Here is a 23092-nt window from a genome sequence, read left to right as displayed (position 1 = left end):
TGGTTTGGTGGTGCTGAATTCTTTTAGCTTTTGCTTCTCTGTAAAGGTATTAATTTCTCCGTCAAATCTGAATGAGATCCTTTCTGGGTAGAGTAATCTTGGTAGTAGGTTTTTCCCTTTCATGACTTTAAATATGTCTTGCCACTCCCTTCAGGCTTGCAGAGTTTCTGCTGAAAGTTCAGCTCTTTACCTTATGGGGATTCCCTTGTATGTTATTTGTTGTTTTTCGCTTGCTGCTTTTAATATTTTTTCTTTGTATTTAATTTTTGAGTTTGATTAATATGTGTCTTGCCATGTTTCTCCTTGAATTTGTCATCTGTGGGACACTCTGTGCTTCCTGGACTTGATTGACTATTTCCTTTCCCATATTCAGGAAGTTTTCAACTATAATCTCTTCAAATATTTTCTCAGTCCCTTTCTTTTTCTCTTCTTCTTCTGGAACCCCTATAATTCGAATGTTGGTGCGTTTAATGTTGTCCCAGAGGTCTCTGAGACTGTCCTCAGTTCTTTTCATTCTTTTTTCTGCTCTGCAGTAGTTATTTCCACTATTTTATCTTCCAGGTCACTTCTCCGTTCTTCTGCCTCAGTTATTCTGCTATTGATTCCTTCTAGAGAATTTGTAATTTCATTTATTGTGTTGTTCATCATTGTTTGTTTGCTCTTTAGTTCTTCTAGGTCCTTGTTAAACGTTTCTTGTATTTTCTCCATTCTATTTCCAAGATTTTGTATCACCTTTACTATCATTACTCTGAATTCTTTTTCAGGTAGACTACGTATTTCCTCCTCATTTTTTGGTCTGGTGGGTTTTTACCTTTCTTCTTCATCTGCTGTGTGTTTCTCTGTCTTCTCATTTAGCTTACCTTAATGTGTTTGGGGTCTCCTTTTCACATCCTGCAGGTTCATAGTTCCTGTTGTTTTTGGTGTCTGCCCCCAGTGGCTGAGGTTGGTTCAGTGAGTTGTGTCATCTTCCTGGTGGAGGGGCGAGACTAGTGCCTGTGTTCTGGTGGATGAGGCTGGATCTTGTCTTTCTGGTGGCCAAGACTGCATCCGGTGGTATGTTTTGGTATGTCTGTGAACTTTGTATGATTTTAGGCAGCCTCTCTGCTAATGGGTGGGGTTGTGTTCCTGTCTTGCTAGTTGTTTGGCATAGGGTGTCCAGCACTGTAGATTGCTGGTTATTGAGTGGAGCTGCGTCTTAGCGTTGAGATGGAGATCTCTGGAAGAACTTTTGCCACTTGATATTACATTGAGCTGGGAGGTCCCTGGTGGATCAATGTCCTGAACTCGGCTCTCCCACCTCAGAGGCACAGCCCTGACACCTGGCAGGAGCACCAAGACCCTGTCAGCCACACGGCACTATGGCCTCCACGGTCGAAACACCTGCATCCTGCTCTGTTTTCAGGTTGGTGGGTCCTCGAAGGTCACACAGAGGACTCCAGAGACTTTTGGATCATTTGACATCGGGTGCTGCAGCCTGTCAGGGCCAAGGAGGCCTCCAGCTCTGCCTGTGACCTGCCCCGAGAGCTGTGGCTCCTGGAGACCCCACAGGCCGTTTTTTTCTAATTTTGTTTACCTTTTAAAAAAATCAGCTCTTAGTTTCATTGATTTTTTTTAAGTCTCTTTTTCACTTATTCCCACTCAACCTTTATTACTTCCTCTTTCTACCTATTTTGGTGTTTACTTGTTCTTCTTTTTCTAATTTTTTTAAATGTACGTTTAGATTTTTTTTTTTTTTTCGGTACGTGGGCCTCTCACTGTTGTGGCCTCTCCCGTTGCGGAGCACAGGCTCTGGACATGCAGGCTCAGCGGCCATGGCTCACAGGCCCAGCCACTCTGTGGCATGTGGGATCTTCCCGGACCAGGGGACGAACCCGTATCCCCTGCATTGGCAGGCGGACTCTCAACCACTGAGCCACCAGGGAAGCCCCTACATTTAGATTTTTATTTGAGCTTTTTTTTCTTTCTTGATTTAGACCTGTATAGTCACTATAAACTTTTCTCTTAGAACTGCTTTTGCCATGTCCTATAGATTTTGGAAATCTGTGTTTTTATTTTTATTTGTCTTGAGGCATTTTCTCATTTTCTCTTTGATTTCTTTTTTGACCCATTGATTATTTAGTAGCATGTTATTTAGTCTCCATGTGTTTGCTCTTTTCTCATTTTTCTTCCTGTAATTGATTCCTAGTTTCATATCATTGTGGTTGGAAAAAATACTTGATGTAATTTCTGTCCTTTTAAATTTGTTGATACTTGTTTTGTGGTGTGTATTCTGCTATTTTTCGATGGAATGTCCTGCAGATAATAGATCTATTAAGTCCAACTGGTGTAATGTGTCATTTAAGGCCAATGATTCCTTATTGATATTCTGTTGGGTTGGTCTGTCCATTGATGTAAGTGGGGTGTTAAAGTCCTCTACTATTATTGTATTATTGTTAGTCTCTCCCTATACATCTGTTAATATTTACTTTATATATTTAGGTGCCCCTATATTAGGTGCATATATGTTAATAAATGTTATATCCTCTTCTTCTATTAATCCCTTTATCATTATATAATGCCTTTATTTGTCTTTTATTATACACTTTGTTTTTTTTAACTTTTATATTGGAGCATAGTCAATTAACAATGTTCTGTTAGTTTCAGGTGTACAGCAAAGTGATTCAGTTATACATGTTATCTATTTTTTTTCAAATTCTTTTCCCATTTAGGTTATTACAGAATATTTAGCAGAGTTCCCTGTGCTATACAGTGGGTCCTTGTTGGTTATCTATTTTAAACATAGTAAGTGTACCTGTCATTCCCAAACAGCACTTTGTTTTAAAGTCTATTTTGTCTGATATGAGTGAGTACTCCTACCCCAGCTTTCTTGTCATTTCCATTCACATGAAATATCTTTTCCATCCCCTCACTTTCAGTCTGTGTGTTTAGCGCTGAAGTGAGTCTCTTTTAAGAAGCAGGTAGAAAGACCTTTTTTGCTTATCCAATCAGCCATCCTATGTCTTTTGATTGGAGGATTTAGTCCAATTGACACTTAAAGTAATTATTGATAGTTGTGTACTTATTGCCATTTTGCACTTGTTTTCCAGGTGTTTTTGTAGTTCTCTGTTCTGTTCTTCTCCTTTTAGTTTCTTCCCTTGTGGTTTGATGATTTGTTTCAATGGTATGTTTGTGTTCCTTTCTCTCTAGTTTTTGTATATCTGTTGTATATTTTTGATTTCTGATTACAATGGGGTTCATATATATTGACCTATAACTATGTCTACTTGTTTTAAACTGGTAATCATTTAAGTTCAAACACATTCCAAAAGATCTACATTTTTTCTCCCCCCCCCCACGTTTTGTGTTTTATTATGTCATATCTTACATCTTTGTGTTTATCCCTTAACTGTTTATTGCAGTTATAGTTGGTTTTATATTTTTTGTCTTTTAATCTTCATACCAGCTTATTTAAGTGGTTGATCCACAGCCTTTACTATATATTTGCCTTTACTAGTGGGGGTTTTCCTTTCCTATAGATTCTTACTTCTTGTTGCAGCCTTTACTTTGCCATTTAGAGAAGACCCTTTAACATTTCTTGTAAGGTTGGTTTAGTATTGATGAACTCTTAGTTTTTGGTTCTCTGAGAAGTTCTTTATATTTCCTTCAATTCTTAATGATAACCTTCCTGGGTAGAGTGTCTTGAGTTGCAGGTTTTTCTCTTTCAGCACTTTAAATATATAATGCCCCTCCCTTCTAGCCTGCAAAGTTTCTACAGAAAAGTCAACTGATAGCCTCAGGGTTCCCTTGTAATATGACCCTTTGTCTTTCTCTTGCTGCCTTTTGTATTCTCTCTTTAACTTTTGCCATTTTAATTATGATATGTCTTGGTGAGTGTCTGTTTGGGTTTGTAGTTTTTAAGGAACCTCCATACTGTTCTTTGTCACGTGGTTCCTAGATCATTCGCAATCTTTTTTGTCTCTGAACATAATCCCATTGGTATATAATCATTTGAAGTAGATATCACAGAACTGGATACAATATTTCAGGTCCAACTTGATTCATACGAAGTACAACAGAATCATATGAAGTACAACAGAATCTCTCTTGATTCATACGAAGTACAACAGAATCTCTCTTGGTTCATAATATGTTTCCATTATTCCTGCCTACAGTAGAACTGGTATTTTCAGTGCCCATGACACTGCCGACTCACATGGAGTTTACTGAAATTCCCATCTCTTTCACCCTTTTGCCCTTAATCTATTTTTATACACGTGGATAAAACCTGTACACAGGTATCCTGTCTGTGTTTTGCTGTCCTCCCTCTTCAAGCAGGCCTCAGATTGTGGATATAGGGAATAGGAGCACAGTGATCGAGTTTATCCTCATGGGCTTCGAGCAGAGCTCCCCTTCCACACGGGCATTGCTCTTTGTCTTCTTCCTAGCCCTCTGCCATGCCCATGAATGGCCTCATCATCTTCATCACCTGGACAGATCCCAGGCTCAACAGCCCCACGCAGTTCTTTGGCCACCTATCCTTCCTGAATATCTACTCCGTTCCTACCACCATTCCACCTGGTGGAATGCTGATGCGGATCCACCTGGTGGTCAAGAACTGTGTTGTCTCCTTTGCTTCGTGCTTGACCCACATGTGTCTGGTTTTTGGTGTGGGTGTGGCTGAGTGCATCCTCTTGGCTTTCATGGTCTATGACCATTATGTTGCTATCTGCCACCCACTTAGCTGTGCCCAGATCATGAGCCAGCAGGTCCATGTGATGCTGGTGAGTACTGCCTGGTTCTTTGGGCTGATCAATGGCATCTTTCTTGAGTATATGTTATTCCAGAATCCCTTCTGCAGAGACAACCACATAGAAAACTTCCTCTGCGAGGCGCCCGTAGTGATTGCTCTCTCTATGGAGACCCCCAGTTTAGTCTGAGAGTCATCTTGGCCGATGCCATTGTGGTGCTGCTCAGCCCCATGGTGCTCACTGTCATCTCTTATGCCCGCATCCTGGCCTCCATTCTGGGCAGAGCCTCCTCCTCTGGTCTGGGGAAGACCTTCTCTACTTGTGCCTCCCATCTGACTGTGGTCATCTTTTTCTACACCTCAGCCATGTTCTCTTACATGAACCACACAGCACACATGGTCCTGACAAAGACAAGCCTTTCTCTCTCCTCTACGCCATTATCACCCCCATGTGCAACCCCATCATCTACAGTTTTTGAAATAAAGAAATGAAAGGGGCCATGGTGAGGGCCTTTGGGAGGAGCAGCTTTTCCCAGGCAGAGTCTGTCTAGTGGGAAGACTCCTGGAGGGGAAGATCCCTCCTCCAACCCTGACTATTGGGTAACTCTCCAGTGCTGAAAGGCTCCAGGAAAGAGCATTCATAGCTTCCTTTGCAATAGCATCAGACCTGGAAGATCCTATTGATGTCTAATGCTCATCTGTCTGATGTAACTTTAAGCACTGTTTTCTCTTGGACCCTCCTCAGGAGAATTTGAGACTTTCCTGAGTGATTTTCTTCTAAGTTATCACAACAGGATCTATAAGCACACTTAAGTCCATTTCATTGTCTTTCTATACATGCTCTTCCTAGCCTGAGTTCTGCATATACATTTAGGTAAACTTTTTTCTCTTTCAACTTATCATTTTAATCTGTTTTTCTTTCTCACACTCCACTCTCACTTCCTGAATCTGCCCTCATCCACCCTGCTCCTATATGAGAAACAGTAGAGGAAGAAGTAAGAAAAAGGGAATTAGGGAGCAGTGTTGACATTAAGAAAAGTCAGTTAGAGAAAAGAAGAAAAAGAAAAACTAAGGATCAGCAGCCTGAGCTTCATCTTGTTTGCCTCCACTAGGCCATGAGGGAGAATTTGTGGGGGCATTAAATAATCAACACTGCATTCAGTGTGTGTTTATGCTTGTGTGTGTCGGGGAAGGGGAAGGGGGAGAGGCCAGGTGTCAAACCCCTTCTTCCTAAGTCCTCTAGTTTCCTTAAATACATGACTGTTTGATATTTCCCTTCAGATCCAAGTAATAAGTACTTCTACCAAGCTTCTTAGGCTACCAGTTTCCTTCCCTGTTACCCATACTCCTAGTTAACTCCCCTCTCCCTACTGCCTGTTTTTCTCAACCATCTTTCATTTCATTCCAATTCAGTCCTATTCCACTTTACCTCCTCGTCGTAAATGGGTCCACTTAATTCCCCGTACTTTAAGGAACACCTCTCCACACTACCTCCACCACTGCAGAATGCTTTCTATTTGCAACCCTTCCTCTCTGGCTTAGCTTCGCTTCTTAACAAAAGCCAGTGTCCCTTGAGAGGGCATTATATTCTCAGCTGTTCTCTTTTCTTGAAAATTACATCTTTCTCATGCTCCTTTCATAATAGATAGGAAAGGAAAGGGCATAGGCCTGTGCTTTGTTTTCTGGTGCTAATTCCATAAGATGAACACACCTCACTTGGGATGCCCTCAAATAGATGTACTGCCCTTTCCACATCCTGCACATCACATACTAACTACCCTGCAGTGAATTGAAGCAGTAGCTTCACTCCACAAAGCTCTACTCTTTTCAGTCCAAATTGGTGAATCTCTAGATAATAGAGGACATGTGATAAGCACTTCTCAGACAGCAAGAAGTAAGAAATGAGACAACACTGTAATCAAGAAGAAACAATAAGCACAGAACCTAAACATTTACATTATCAAAGAAAGACTACACCAAGGCAAAGTTAAGCAGGCAAGAAAGATTTTATTTAAGGCTACTGCAAGAGGTAGGAGACTGAATTCAACTCTGCTGAAACAAGTGGCTGGAGAGTTTTTAAGAGCTGCAGTAGGGAGATCTTAGGCCACCTGTGGGTGGTGATTGCTCTTACCCAAAGGAAAAGTAAGTTTATATGCTGTATTTTACAATTTGGAGCAAGACACCCAGTAAAGTTGGGCTCCTACCCTCCCACAGAGACTAGGAAACAGGGGTGCTATCTTCCTTGAGGATTACACTTCAAAGGGATGGCTCTTGAGAAAACATTCCCTGGGTCTTAAAACTGGCAAGGGGCTTTTAGGGAGATTTCTGTACATTTCAAAGGGGCAGAGAAAGAATTTGTAATTGCAAGTTTCTAAAGTAAATGCGCTGAGAAAAAAGAGATCAGGAGACAACAGTCAAGAAGAAACTTGCCCTAAGTGTAGTCAAGGGAAAGGGAAATGTTAAGCCTTTCCTGGTCACCATGGAGAACAAAGAAGTGCTTATTCTTGCCTCAGGATCTCAGCTCCCTCTCCAAGTTTAAAAATTCCTGTCTCAAGGAGTCTTTAAGAGTAAAAAGAAAAAGTGAAGGAAAGAAAAAAGGAAAAAAGCGAAAAGAGAGGAAAGGGTGCTTTTTACAAAGTTTTCTGAGAAACAATATAACATTTTCCCAGCACTATTTACGCTGATGCTATAAACAAAACACAGTTCCAGCTTTTAAGCTCTAACAGGGCGGATAAGAACAAATAATGGTTATACAATGGGCAAACTTAATAACAAGCCTATACAAAGTACACTGGGATGACAGATAATAACAGCATTCACAACTATTAAGCACTTAGGTTCTAACAACGTTACATCTAAACCTCACAAAACCCTTGAAGTAATACTACCTCCATTTTGAGAAGCAAAACTGAGGCTCAAGGAGGTTAAGTAATTTGCTCAAAATCACAGCGCATTTCAAATGGCATAGCCGCAATACTAACTGGGCACCACTTCCTGAGCCTGCACTCCTTAAGAGGTAATAGAATAACTATCCTGAAGAATGGGCAGGCTTTATACTGAGGTGATACTAGATCTAAGCCTTAAAGAATAGTGAATTAAAAGGTAGAAAATGGGGCGGGGTGCGGCGTTGGCAGGGACTAGTAACTCCAGGCAAGAGGAACTGCGTGATTCGTCATAAAAATGTTGGGTTCAACGTGGATGGAGAAGGGCAAGTATGGCCATGAATGCTGGAAAACCAGGCTGAGTGACCTAGAACTGTCTTCTCAAGGCCACGCACTTTCTGGTTCAAGGTCCGGCTCACAGGAGCCACGAGCGCCAGAAGGGAACCGACGCATGGTGGGGCTGTAGCGCTAGAGATACACCGCCCTGGCCCTGTATCCCTTGCAGCCTCTGCCTTGGTCCCTGGGGGCACAAGAGCCCACAGGGACAGCGAAAACTCCTGTAAATGCATTAACTAGAAGCCATCCTGAAATGCGCGTCATCTCCCGATGCAAAGTCACTGGTCACCAGACCGCGCGACCAGGCTCTAGGGTTACCGCAGCCCGGCCGAAGGGCCGAAAATGTGGGAAGAAAACCCAGGAATTCTACTGAGAGTCCCGACTCAGCCCGACCTCAGCTGTGGCCCGGCCCTGCTTTCCTCCCATCTAAATCCGGCGCCATGTTAACCAGCCCGGTTTGGCACCGCACCAATAAACTACCCAAGAGGCCTCGGGGCCCTGACCTGATTGCAGCTAGCAGAGGAGGCGGGCGTGGTCCGCGCTAAGAACCTGCGGCCAATCAGCCTTCCCCAGCCTCTCGGATCGCCTCTATGGCAACCAATGAGCGCCTTGTCCTTGGCTAGCCCTCCCGGGCAAGAGAGCCCTAACCAGACCAGTCTGGGAGACACCAGCTATTCTGGGAGACTCTGCAGACATCCGCCCCAGCTGGGGATGCGGACCTCGGGCTTGGGATGTTCCCCCTGCCGAGTGCAGTTGTTGAAATGCCGCGCCCCTTTGGCTGTCGGTGGGGTGGGATGGGATGGGGGCGGAGCAGGGCTGGAGGCTGGACTGAGCGAAGATCTTTGCCCGTCACGTGCAGTCACCCTAGCTCCGAGCCTTGTACGCGGATCTGTATCCTAGTTCTTTCCAGGTGATAGCCCCCTTTCAGCGAATTGCATAATGTTGGGCTCCTCTTCCCTCTTTAGACAACGGCAGTGTCCTCTGAGCTTCCTTGCCTCCCTTTCCAGTTACCGACTCCGGGAAGCCTTCCTTGATCCCTCGCCCCTTCTGGCTTCACTGGACTTTCTTTAACCCTTCATCACCTGTGCGTTTTCCTAACACTGTACTGTTACTTACTTTTCTGTCTTCCCCACTAGTCTGTGGTTCGAGTCCTTAGCATATTGCCTGACTATAGGTGGTGCTATAGCGCTGTTTCCTCAATGAAATCTTAAGCAGAATCCTGTTGTATTAATCAAATAAAAGCAGAGCTGTTCTGATAGGAGTGGAGAGGGAGTGTCCAGAGTCCTGGACCTCCAAGGAAGCCCCTGAGGCACCATAATTAGTGACTTCAGCTGAAGTAATCAGTTTAATATATATGGCTTACCCAGGACATGAAAATTAAACATATCTAGAGCCTCTAGGAACACCCTTACAAATCTCATTTTTGGGTTTCAAATCTGACTACACGTGTTTATTTTTATTTTCCAGTCTAACGATCTAGATAGCTGTTTCTTTCTTCTGTTTAATTCCTTATCTTCTTCACCCAGCTCTGGGCTTTGAGGCTAACCTGTATGGACCACATCAATAGATTCCCTTACTTCCCTGGCTTTCTATTGGGTTCAGCCAGTGAGTAGCATAGGCAGAATATCAGAGGGAAGTAGGAGTGTGAGGTTGGGTATTTAATCCTCTGTTTCCCTTTGAGGGTTGTGGACTCACTTGAGTCCCCTTGCTAAGATCTCACTCCTGCCATGTGACCCCCTCTACATAGCTCTCTGTTTCTAAGTTTGAACCACCATCTCCCGTTACCTCTTTAGGCTCAGCCTCTCTAATACTAGATTCTGGGAACTGCCCACTGCCCTTGTGATTTCCCTACACCATGCCCACACCTTTGCAAATAAATCTTTATTAAACTTCCTCAAATTATTGTGATTTGAATGTGCCATCTGTTTCCTGGGTATGCCCTTATACAAGACTATTCTCTTTTACTGAGGTAATGGAAACAGTTATCTCACATGCAAACATTTGAAGGCTACATGATGTATTAGAAAGAGCATGCACTTTGAAGTTGGAGAAACCTGAGTCTCCTGTCATTCAATCATTCATTCATTTGGCAGATACTGCACAGTCCTATCAGTCGCGGTAGAGATTTTAGAGAGTATCTGCTATGCACACAGCCCCTTCCCTAAGAACCCTTTTCTCCTCCCATAAGGGTGAACCTGGCAATCAAGTTAGTAAGTGCCATGGGACACCACCCTCCACCATCAGCACAATCAGTGCAGCAAAGCTTTATGGATTAAGTCCTCTTTCACAGGAGTTTGGAATTGTTATGCAGTGGGTATAATCAGTTCAGGGCTGGAACAGGCAGACACCCAACCTATGGAGCAATTGTCTTCTGCCATGTACCTGAAGAAACAAAGTTAGCAGGGAGAATAGGTTGAAGTCAGAGGAGAGGGAAGCAGAGATAAAACACCATGTCTCTAAGAAAGAGCCCAAGATAATGACTGCCCTGGTTTTAGTCAGCCTTGGAGGCCCACCTGCATTCTTGCTCTTGGGTTTTATGAGATAACCTTGCATCCTTATAATAAGCTCCTTCTTTGTTCCCCCTCAAAACTAATACAGATGGGTTTCTGTTTCTTGCAACCAAAAAAGTCTTAGCTGAGGCGGTATCTACCGCAATGTGATTATAAGGACTAAATGAGATAAAGTATTTCAAACATCTACATCAGTGCCTCCAAAAATGTTACTTTCTCCCTTCCATCTGTAAATGGCACCCATGTGCTCTGAGCATCAGACTTCCCTGTTCTTTGTACTTCTTATTTGGAGTGACAAGCCCATTTCGCTGTCAGTATTTTTGCAAGATTTTCTTCATTCCTGCTTTTCCTCTTCCAGTTGCCATTCTGTTCATGGTCCAAGCGCTGATATATTTGTGTTTGTGTTTTGCTATGTTTTGTTTTGAAGTTTTTGTTCCTCAATGGATGGAATTAATCATAATCCTCAGTTCACGAGACACCATCATTGGTCCCTGCAAGGAAAGGCTCTCTTGTTTTATGTCTTTATTTATTGCTTTATTCTATCTTTATACCCTGTATCTTCACTCCCTCCACCCCCCAAAATAGGCAGTTTTCTAGTGTGTATATATCTGTTTAAATGTGTCTTCAGAAAATAGTTATCATTTTGTAGGCATTTATTTTTAAATGTACTCCAAAGCTACTGTTACATGTCTCATTCCGTGTCTTACTTTTTTCACTGAGCACTGTTTTTCATTTCCATCCACATTGCCAGATGCTAATATTTAATTTGTTGCTTCACTTTGTTACCTGCTATTCCACTGTGTGCACTCTTCACTCACGATGTTGCATCTATCCACTCCTCCATTGATGAACACCCACATTGCCCCCAACTCCATACCACTACAAGTAACCCTGCAAAGAACATCCTCCTATTAGTCCCCTGCTGGACTTGTAAAGAATTTGTTTTATATTTCTTAGGGGAGGAATTGCTGGGCTATAGGGTATGAGTCTATTTAATGTAACCAAGTTTTGCCAGATTGCTTTCCAGAAGTGGTGAAACTAGTCTTGCAGCAGCGCAAGTTTCTACATTTCCACATTCCTGACAACATTAGTAATTGTCTAGATTCCTGATTCTTGCTGTTTTTATAGTTATAAACTGATCTCATCGTTGGTTTAATTTGCATTTGATTAATAATGGTTTTGATCAAATTTCCATATCCATATTAGTTTTTTCTATTCTGTACATTGCCTATTGATATTATTTGTACCCTTTTTTTCTATTGGGTTGCTGTCCTTTCCCTGCTCATTTGTAGGAGTTCCATGTATATTTTAGGATTATATTACATTCTTGTCAGTTTTAGACAAATATTTTCTTCATTCTGCCATCTGCCTATTAACTTTGTCCCTGGTGCTGTTGATAGAACATAAATCTTTAATTGTTTTGTAATCGAATTCCTCAGTTTTTGCCATATGGTTTATGCTTTTGAAAGTGTTGAAATATGTGGACTACTCTCTTAGTTATACCTACTCTCAGCCTGGCGTCTCTAAATCTGAGTTCACTGGAGAGGTCCCTGTAGTCATTGCATCTACTCCTCTTCATTGGACTCCAAAGGATTTGCACTGACTGAGTTTCATCCTTAACAGAATCACATCTTCCTTGAGCCTTTTCCTCCATAGAATCTCAGGCTATGAAAATCATATCTTTTATCTATTTGAAGTCAATTTTCCCATAATCCTGGACACACATCTCACTTTATCTCCTTGGCTGTCAGGGAGAACCAAATCACCATAGTTACTGTCTTTCAAGATTTTCTTCACTCCCATTCCACTAGTCAATTTCATCTTCGTTGGTCAAAATTAGATCCAGAGTTGCAATCTATTCTCTGCCAACCTCTTCCTTATGAAGGATGAGACTACACTAAATCAACATTCTCCTCACTTCTGGAACTTGGCTTTGTGCCATTTCATGACTCGTCCTGGGATCTGTAATAGAGTTGATCTGTTTTGGCAGACTCTAGCACATTTTTACAATGATATATTATTTTCCTCTCCTTTATCCTCACCTAAATAATTCCTTTCTTGTTTCCACTCTCAAGGTTATAAAATCCCATAAAAGACTCTATCTTCGTGATGTAAAGTACTACTCTGACTTTCCTTCTATCATTTTCTTCTGTTTTTATTCCTCCTCCTTACTTCCTTGTGTCTCTTTTCTTGTTTCCTTCTTTCCCTCCCTGCCCTTTTTCTTCCTCCTTTCCTTTCTGACTTTTACAAATACTGAGGGCCAGGGCAGGCTTTCTGTAGATCAGAGCAAAGAAGCTGCTTCTATCCCAGAAGCAAATTCCCCACAGACAGGTGGTGTGTGTCACATGACTGGCAATTCCTTTCCAATTGCACATCAGAACCCAGTTCTGTTTCTTTGGAACAACGTACTCCACCTTTTTTCACTGCCGTGGTCCAGGCATGAGTCCCATCCTACCAAGTTTCTTTATATATGTGACAGTTTATTTTCCTCATTGTGTAAAAACTCAAGTTCTATTTTATATTACCTGTACTTTGTGCACTGGTGTAGAGGCCATAACTACTTTTTTTTCCCCCCAACCCTTTTCTACTTACTTTTTCCAGAGAATTATGGGATGCAGCTTCGGCTACTGCTTTTCTTCTGATGTCATATGTGATATCCTCTGTGGTATAAAATTTTGTGAGCATTCTTTTTAACTGTTGTCCTCTCCATTTTGTCTTGTCATCCCACCCTCCCACTGACTCCCAACACACCACACACACACAGACACACAGACACACACACACACACACACACACACACACACACACACCATTCCCATTTTCAAATTGAAGTTCTCTTAATTCAGTTAACATTGCTCACAGAAAACATTCCCTTCAATCTTTTTTATTTATTTATTTATTTATTTTTGCTGTACGCAGGCCTCTCACTGCTGTGGCCTCTCCCGCTGCGGAGCATAGGCTCCGGACGTGCAGGCCCAGCGACCATGGCCCACGGGCCCAGCCGCTCCGCGGCATGCGTGATCCTCCCGGATCGGGGCACGAACCCGCGTCCCCCGCATCGGCAGGCGGACTCTCAACCACTGCGCCACCAGTGAAGCCCTCCCTTCAACCTTTTGAGAAGCGCTGTGTTCCAGTTCAAGAACATATCATCCCCTCATCATTAGACTGAGAGCAACATAAGGACAGGGACCCTGACTTCTTGGAGTCTTCCCCAGAGCCTACCACCTTCCATGAGACATGGTAAGCAGTTGGTAAATACTTCCTGGTAGATTGAGTCAGTCATGGTTCTCTTCTTGGATGTCTTTTTCCATCATCCTTATAAGAATTATTCACCTACTCTAAAAGGAATTTTCAATGTCCCTTTTTATTCCCAAAGCAGAATCCAAGCCACCATAAGCTTCCCTTAGTATATTGTAATTACTTATAACAGAGTAAGATGCAGAACCATTTAATGAGAAAAAAACAAAACAAACCAAAAAATCCCTGATTTTTATTTCAGACGAACAGGATTCTAGTCCTAATGCTGTCATTGACTATGCAAGCTTGCACATGTCATTCCATCTATTACTTTATTTATAAGCAATGACATAATGTTTATTCACTGTTAACCCTCTTAAAAGGAGACCATACATTTTTTTTTAAAGTACTTGAGGTAGAAATAATGTAAGTTTCCCTGACCCAGGGGTCTAAATGTGAGATAAACTGTTTGATAAGAAAAAGAATTTGCTTGAATTTGCTTTCTTCAATATTCTGAAGAAATATTAGTCCTGGTCGTTGTCTGACATCTTTCTTGACCTCTCACTGGCAAGATCAAAAAAAGTCCCCGTTTTAAAACTTTCAGCATAGGTGGTGTGGTCTGTAAGAAATTCCCAGAGATAATAGTCACCCTCTCTTTCAAGAAATGCTGCTTCACTAACACTCAAAATGGCCCAGAGAATATAAATGCATGAAAAATACAGGCATCAACAACTCTGAGTCAAAAAGTGATTCAGAGGTGTCAGACGCAGTATGAAGAAATTATAATAATACTATAATGACTTTCAGTTATGTTTGTGTGCATTGTAGTGATATAAAAAAGTTCATTCTCTAAATAAGTCTAAATAAGCTCTTTAAATAAGAATGAACTTTTAAAATACGTGATAAGAAAGCATGGTGATAGTTGAATTGGCAGTATTTTTTCTTTCTTAATGGTACCTAAAATAATGACGTGCCACACAATTGATAGTGCCTTAAAGTCAATAAAATAAGATAAATATTTCAGAGACTATAAAAATGAGAACGCAGTTCCAGCTCAAGATATTCATAATCTGGAAGGGGGAATAACAAGCATAAAGAATAGTAGAAGTGAGGGAAAATATACTAATTGTCCCCCAAAGAGTTACAAACAAGAAGATTTAGATATTTAAGGGAGGAAGAGATCACATTAGGAAAGGTTCCATGGAGGAAGTAGCCTTTGAGAAGGACCTCGAAAAACTGATAAGATTCCAACTGGCAGAGACGGAACAGAGTAAGAATACTAGAGAGCAAGAAATCAGCTGCAGGAAAATGGGCATTTCTAGAGAATGATGAATAGCATATTTTGATTCAAGGGTTTGTTAACCTTTTCTGGCTTTAAGAATTTTATGAAAACTATGAACCCAATTCCTAGAAACAAAAGCACAAATTTCATAATCAAAAGGTTTTTTGCATACTGTTTCTGGGGATTTCCTATTTACAGATAGCATAAGAGACAGGAGGGAAAAGCAGCCTTGCAGGACACCCCATGAGAGGCTGGTGCAGGTGACCAAGGCTGCAGAAGTCCCTTTTCTGAAGGAGAAATTTGGACCTGACTGCATTTGGGAAGAATGGCTAAGAGAAATTGTAGCAAGGGCCAGGGGGACACAGCCAGTCCACTCATCCAGAGATTAAAAGAGCTGATATACACTTGGGAATCGTTTCTAGCTGACTGGATGATATAGGCTTCCAACTGATGGAATGATGGCTAAAAAATTTACCTGGGAAATGAAATGTATGGATTTAAAAGTATGCCAGGGCCTTACTGGGGGGAGCTTGGCTACTGCCACTGTATTTTATGCTTAATTTGAGAAGTAATGGGACATGATGCAGATTTCTGAGGAGAATGAATGTTCAGAGCTGTGGTTTAGGAAGATCAATCTTCAGGATTATAGGTGAGTGAGAGGCCAGGGGAGACCATTTAGGAGTTCATTGCAGTTAGTTTTTATATCCTTCAAATACAGTCTATTTATTCGGTTCCCCTTCTGTCCTCGCCACCCATTATTTGGCAGAGCCAGGCCTTTAGTAAGCATTTGGTGGTGCTTGCTGAATCGAAAACCACAAATTTACCTTGAGGGTCCCTTTGCAATGTCCCTATTACTCACCAGGTGGCACCATTACAGCATTACTTACAGAGCAGACGTCCTTCTATATGCACAGTGCTTCCAAGCAGAAAGGCTGTGTTTCTTTGAGGGAATTCCCCTTCTGGGGACAATCTAGAGGTGTGGGGTTGGGGAGGGGGGTGGAGGGAATGGTAGCTAAAGATTCAAGAATATTCTTTTTGTATTGTACATCAACTATCCCTCAACTTTTAAAAATATTCCTTTTGTACTTCTATATATCATTTCTTATTGTAGCTGAGAATCTTGGCTGAATTTCTATTCCTAGGCATATAAATGGAGAAAGATGCTTAGGAAAACCTGCCTTTTCAAAGATGCAAGCAGTTTGCTGTCTTGCAAGGAGTATTAGACTCAAATATATCTGGGGAAGAACTGTCCCTTAGTTCTGGGAATACTTCTAGGTGAGCCATTTCATTATACATATCAAGCAAAGACCATACTCTGGTGATACTGAAGCCACAAAAAAACTGCATATTTATGTTGTGGGCCAGTTGCATCTCTTAGAGAAATAACTATTTCTCTAGAACAGATTTTAGTTGTACCACGCTAAAGCTGTAGCTTATTTCTATGAAGTTGTATGTTTTCATTTTGAGATTTAGAGCTAACCCTGAGCGATTTCCCAGTGAGAGATAGGAGTGCCAGAAACAGAAAGAGTTGTGATGACTTACATGTAGCATTGCGCTGGGTTCAGACATAAAGTGCAGCATAAAGCTATGGGGGGAGGGGGTGGGAACCATCACCTCACTGCCACACATCAGCAGTGCTCTGACAAACTCCCAAGTACTGGAAGACTTGGAAATAATGGTAGACAAGATCCTTAGTGCATTCTAATGGGTATCAGTATAATTTGAATTTGTTGAATAAGTGGTAAGTAATCAGGTTTATGCAAAGATTTCACTTCAGTGTAGGAAATACTCTGGAGGCCCCAGGAGGCAAGGGTGTATCAGTTCAGGCAGGGTCATTTCTTCTTTGTTATTTTTTGAATTTAACAGTCTCATCTTTTAGTTCAGTGATTCTTACCTTTTTACTTAATTCTTACCTTTTAGAATTAAGTTAAAACAATAGATCTTCTCTCTAGAGAATATACGTACACGATTTTGCATTCAATTTCAAGGGGCTATGGCCCCCTGAAATTCATAGTGACCCCATCCATGAGTCCCAGGTTAGAAATCTCACCTGAAACTCACTCATCAGAAGCATTACAAAGGAGAAATGCCAGAGGAGAGTGGGGAATCTGGAGAAAGGAGGAGGTGGGAGAGAAACCTGTGCTGTATCCCTCTGAAATGCTGATGCAGGTCACTAAAGAAAGCTGAAAAATTGCTTTATCTGAGGAGATTTTTATCTATCTGGACTTGGAAGAGCTGGAGAACTTCTAGGAGCCCTGGGCTGAAGGACTGATGACCATTTAGGGTGGTAGGCATAGGAAGAGGAACTGAATTGGCATCAAGGGTTAAAAGCCTAAACCAGACATTTCTACAGGTGCTAAAGAGCTAAGCTGCCTTGAGATTCATGTCACTCTCTGCGGAATCTGAGCTACAGGGAACAGGAAAGAGGCACACGAATGGATCTGTGTCAGGGAATATCTGGGGACATCAGCTTCTTCCTCTCAAGAAGCAAGTCCAGAAGACCATCTTCTCTGTGCCATTATTGAATTATCACCCACTAGACTCTGAGAAGGCTCACTAACCAAAACCTGATCTGCGATTACTTGTTCCCACTGAGAAGATGAAAAGTGAGTAAAACCAGCATTTCTTCCTGTTCAGGACTCTTAGACTCTTGATTGGGGAAGTAAGGGATTTCCTTCTCTGAAGATGAAATAATAGAGCAATTAACGGAGTGGTTCCCATCTAGGGTTCTTTAAGTCAGAAGATCTGGATTAAGTCCTGGTTCTGCCAAGTACTAGCTGTATGACCTTGACCAAGCCTTGGGAGTCTGTTTTTGGAACTGTTAAGTGAAAATAATAATAGTGCCTGCTTCATAGGGTTGTTGGGAGATAAAATTGGGCACAGTGTCTGGCACACAGTAAGTGCTCAATAAATGATAGCTGTCATTGTTGTTATTGGTGCAGAATGCTGGAACTGTAACAGGAAACTGTCTTCCAGCCCTCAGGGACACTTCCCCACTAATATACTTTAGCTGCCCTCTCTAGGGCCCTGGCACATATTCCCCAACCACTGCACAACTCAAGGCTTCCTCTGGTCATCCTATGTGTACAGAGCTGACTTTAAGTCCTTTTTGACCCATAACTACATGACATTTATGAAGAGAGTCCATGTCAGCTTGGGAATCTCATCATCCCCTTGACTATCTTGAATGATAAGAGTTTTAGATAGGGAAGGATTATATTAAACAAGAGCTTCTAGAACCTTCCCTGAGTAATTGTATTTTCCCAGAGGAGCCAGTCACCACCACCACTGCCTATCCCAAGAGAACTGTAAGAAAAAACTAACATTTGCACGAGACTTCCCAGGAATCTTAGATATTTTTCTCCTCAACAATTTTTGTCCCCATTTTACACAGGCAGAAACTAAGCCTCAAGCAAGGAAGCAAGCCTCAAGCACTCATTTACTCTTGGAACTGAGATTCAATGCCAGTGCTCTTTCCATCTCTCTGCAACAACCACACAGCAAGAACACACACACATACATAACACACATACATACATATGCAGATGTGCAAGTGCAAGTGCGCGCACACACACAGAACCCCAGCTCATTCTTCTCCCAAATTTTGTTCGGAGCAGCTTGGAAAATCTCCAGTGCCCAAGGGAGCAGACTAGAGCTGATGGCAATCTAAGCTCCCGGGGGAACACCTTACGGGCATTCTCCACGAGAGGTCTGAGGCAGTTTTTGTGGTTTCCTTTGTGATATGTCACTCTACTGCCAGAGATTCCGGGCAGTCCCTCCTGAACAATACCCCTTCCCTAACCCTCCCATGGAACAAGTCATGCCTACCGTTCCAGGACTCAGATTTGGAAATCATCTCCCAGGAGCCAGGTGCTTCACTGAAAAGAAGTCTCCTGCACATCTGGAGTTCTAGCTACCAAAAACCCTTGTCAGTTTGGGAGTTTCAACACGTACCGTCTCCAGCTTGAGGTGAAGTTCCAGGTCGGAAATGACCGCAGGTAGAGTTGGCAACGCATGTCCCAGTCACGGCAGGGACGGTCAACTCCTTGGAACCAGAGGCAAGAAGAGAGGAGGAAAGGCATGGTCCCTGTAGTTCCCGCTAAGCCTGTGTCCATGCAGTGGGTCCAGAAGCCCCACCCTGACATCGCCCTAGTACCAGTCAGCAAGGAGGGGAGATGACGCCGCTTTATTAAGGTTAACACCAAGGAAAGCACTGAGAAGGGATACACGGAGGAGGAGAAAGGGCACACAAAGTCACCACTTGAGGAGGTGGGAAGGAAGCACGTCGGTTAGGAACCTCAGGGCAGCCACATGCTCCATGCCCTGGTTGTGGGGGTGAAAGAGGAGAGGAGAGGGGAAAGCGCCGTGAGAGCCTGGGCCTCACAGACGGGTCTGAAGCCCCCTGAACCTAACACCAGAGCCACAAGCCCTGCCCCTCAGGGCTCACACACTACTACACAGGTCGACACACATAACGCACACAAGACATTATGGAGGCAGCACCAAGAGGCAGCGGGCAGGGAGGTGTTGACGGGAAAAGGAAACTGAAGTTAAGCAGGTATAGCCAGGAAAGAGACAGTTTTTGGCTGCGGCCCCCAAGAGCCCCTCAGTGTCCCCTAAATCTGGGCTGTTGCTGAGCATCCCCAAGTCTCTGCCTGTGAACTGGGCTCTTTGTTCTCTAAGCCTCAGTGAATGGATAAAGCAATCCCAGATGAAGTCAGTGACAAGGCAGGATCCACTCTGCATGCAAAATCCTAGAGGTTGAGCTATTATGTATGTCTTCATGCACATTGATAGTCAGCTCCTCCCAGCCCAGAGGCCCTTGGAACCCCATTCACCCAGACTCCTAGGGCTGCAGTTCCCTCCTCAAGCTTCTTTTACCAATCAGCAGCCGCAGAGATCTGTGAGGGGGAGAGGCTTCTGCAGAATGCTGAATAGCTTGGATTTCATCAGAAGGGTAAATTTTCTGTTGCCAGAACAGAATACCCCCAACTCCTTAATTTCTAGGTAAATCGTTAGAGATTATTTGCCAGAGTCCTAGATAAGTCCTTTTTCAGAATAGAAAAAGCAGAATTTTATTTACACAATTCAGGGGTTCTCCTGTTGGCTGGAGAGGGGGAAAGGGCAGGGTAGGGGGTTGGATGGGAGTCCAGAGATGGGCGCTTCCTCTCCCGCAACCTCACCTTTCCGCAGTTTGCTACGTCTCGCTTGGTCAGGCAGAAAGAATTCCTGATGCTCCCAAAGTCCTTCACCCTATAAATGCTTCCTCCAGGGAGTCTCTTCCGCCTGACCCGCAAGAGTAGCGGTCGGAGTGAAGCATGCTGCACCGCGCGGTTCAGTCCTCTCGCGTCATGCTCTCGGAAACCCAAAGCCAGCCCGGGAAAGTAGTGCCCCCTCGGAGTCCCCTCACAGAGAGGCCTCTCCCTCCAGCTGCAGCAGGGTAATGTCGGGCAGGTCGAGGGGCTCCACAAGTGGCCCGTCCCCCCCAAGGAGGCCAGCACAGGGGCTCTCGGGGCGCTCACAGTGACTAGTGGGTGTGGCGGAGCTGGGCATCTCCTTCTCTTCTGAATCGTCGTCCTCCTCCTCCTCAGGATCGCGACCCAGCAAACCGCTGTCCTCGATCCCAAGCGAAGGGGTCTCCGGCTCTTGAGGGGCGCCTGGGAAGCTCCCCTTGCCGCCGACCACGCCCAGGCCACCCTGGCGGGGCGCGGTGGTCATAATCCGGCACATGGAGACGATGGCTCGCTGGTTGGCGCACACGTCGTCCGAGAGCACCTGGATGTGCGAGGCCTGCTCATCCAGGGCCCCCCGCATGGCCCTCACGTCCTCAAACAGGGCCTGCAGCTGGGCCTTCAGGTGCTCCATCAGCTCCTTCATGCCGCCGTTGTACTCCCCGGAGATCACGTCCCCCACGGCCGGCACTGTGGACACCTCCAGAGGTGCCGGCATGTCGCCGCCGTCCTTGGTCATGATCTCCAGCAGACCGTCCTCCATTGAATGGCAGAAGCGGGCGGTGGCGGCTCCGGGTCCGGTCCAGCCCGGCCTCGAGGTGGAGGGAAGGTACGGGGAGGGGGAGAGGTGCCTGGAGGGGCTGGGAAGAGGAGGCTCCCGAGAGGGGCAGGGAGCCGACGTGAGGTGAGTCTCGGGCGGAGGGTGCGGGCGGGATCGGGGAGGCCGGGAAGAGCCTGCGGGACGAAGATCGCGCTACAGTCCCAGGGCCGGCGTCTCTCCGGCTCGCCACGGGGCGAAAGCGCCCTGCCCTACCTAGCCTCCTGAATTGCACCCGTGTCAGCTCCGCCCTCTGGGCGCCAAGAGCGGCAAGGGCCTGCGGGTTGCCTGGGTCACGGAAGTGCTCGCACAGGGGCTCAGGTCGAGGCAGAGGCCAGCAGCGGGTCGAGCTCGGGACTCCCCTCGGCCATTAACGGGCAGCGTCCGCGAGTGTGGTTGGAAGTGACACGGACGGGTCTCCCAGCCGAGCCGCGGATGCTCCTCTGTTTCCAAGGCGACGCACGGCACTTAAATGACGTGTGTCTCCATGGCAACCAGGAAGTGGAGAAGAAAAGGGAGGATGGTTGGGAAGCTGCAGTGGGGCTCTGGAGTCTGAGCTAGCGGGCGGAGCGGGAGGGGAGGGGACGCTGCAGTGGCCTCAGCTGAGGCTGAAAGAGCGTGTGGCTGCAATGTTTAATAGGGAAGCATGAGAGAGCAGTTTGCTGCATAAATCCCCAGGTCGGGGAGACATCGTCCCTCCCCTAGCCTGGGTGGTAGACAGTGAGCGCGACTGCCTTGGAAGGATTTTCACCCGCCCGAAATTCTTTCCCTGAGGATGACGTTAGAGCCGCGTCCTACTTCTCTGTCCTCCAGCAGGGAAGCAGAGCGGGTAGCGAGGCCGACCCTATTACCCAGACTAGAGCTGGTGCGCGACGGCGACCTGGAGCCGGCCCCGCCCGGCCTTAGAGGTGCAGAGGCGCGGGAGGGCACTACGGAGGTTTCCGCCACTCCCTTCTGCTTCTGCAGTAAATCAGCCCTCGCTGTAGATAAGATAGTACAGGAGCCGAGAAAAGATGGGATTCCCTCCCATATGAGACCCAACCGCTTCTACTCAGGGCACTGGGGGTTCTTCCAGCACGGTGAGGCAAAGCGCTTCAGTTTTGAGAAAGAAAGCTCCGTAAGAACAGAGATTTTTGTCTCCTCCGTGTCCTCCAGCACGGAATCCCCAGCACCCAAAATAGAACCTGGCGCGTAGTAAGTAAATGCTCAGTACGTTTGTTGAATGAATAATTTAACAAGAACCACTGCGTCCCATTCCCTCATCCATTACTCTCCAGCTCACAGGTAGTGGATTTTAGGAGACCTGAATTCAGTTTTGTTTCTTCCATTTATTAGTTCAGAGACCCTGAATAAATCATTTTCCTGATCTGTTAGGGGATTGGACTGGGCAATATTGGGTAATATTATTTCTAACTCTGAATAACACTGCATCAGCTCACAGTTGAAAGGGCGAACTGTCGAAAATGTGTGGAAGGGATGGGGAGGAAGGATTATGTAAGGGTAATTCCCCCTCAGCAGGCCCATCACCCATTTACAGACATACATGGGGTGTCTCAACCTTTGTGACAATGCCTTTCCCTTTTTGAGGAGCGGAGTGGGAAAGGAGGAGGAGGAAGAAAAGTTGAATTTAATACATTTACAGATGACTTCAGATTGCAAAGCAAGCAATACCTAGGCAGCAGCATATTAACTAATAATGACCTTAGTAAATTGGAGAAGCCAAGTGTTCAGAAACCAAAAATGAAGTTCCCAAGAAGAAGTAAATCTGGGGAAGAGAAAAGCTGTATCATTTCAAGATGGGGAAGAGCTAGGTATGGGTGAGTGTTTCGTATACTAGTGGTTCAGGGATAGCAAATGTGTTACCTTGAGGTTTCCCTGCTTGCATACTCTAGTGGTGAGGAGTGGGGCTGGCCCAGAGAAACTTTTCTGGCACTAAAAAACTCTTTGGCTTATTCCTTGTCTTACTGCTATTAAAATAGAAACAAGTGGGGAAATATCCTAAACAGCAAAATGTTTAATCAGAGGCAGTGTTGATATAATAAAGTATTATGCAGCCATTAGAAATTTGATT

The 23092-nt window shown here is 44.5% G+C and overlaps 2 protein-coding genes across 2 annotated transcripts; one reads left to right on the top strand and one right to left on the bottom strand.

Annotated features, from left to right (window-relative positions):
* Positions 1-1358: 1358 nt before the first annotated feature.
* OR10AD1 (olfactory receptor family 10 subfamily AD member 1) lies at positions 1359-5277 on the top strand. The gene is given in 5 exon segments (XM_060025957.1): positions 1359-1402; positions 4315-4428; positions 4430-4890; positions 4893-5105; positions 5108-5277. Coding segments are annotated over 5 exon segments (1002 nt in total).
* A 13872-nt stretch (positions 5278-19149) lies between these two features.
* Positions 19150-21444, bottom strand: CCDC184 (coiled-coil domain containing 184). The gene has a single exon (XM_060026185.1). The coding sequence runs from the start codon at positions 20965-20967 to the stop codon at positions 20380-20382; it is 588 nt and encodes a 195-aa protein (XP_059882168.1). The 5' UTR covers positions 20968-21444; the 3' UTR covers positions 19150-20379.
* Positions 21445-23092: the final 1648 nt, after the last annotated feature.

This window comes from Delphinus delphis, chromosome 11, assembly GCF_949987515.2.
Source record: "Delphinus delphis chromosome 11, mDelDel1.2, whole genome shotgun sequence".
Classification (NCBI taxonomy): Eukaryota; Metazoa; Chordata; class Mammalia; order Artiodactyla; family Delphinidae; genus Delphinus; species Delphinus delphis.
The sequence above is the reverse complement of the archived record's forward strand: the minus strand, read 5'-3'. Positions and strand labels throughout refer to the sequence as shown.

Excerpts from the sequence above, each read along its gene's own strand:
- CCDC184 (XM_060026185.1), bottom strand. The coding sequence starts at position 20,967 with ATGGAGGACGGTCTGCTGGAGATCATGACCAAGGACGGCGGCGACATG.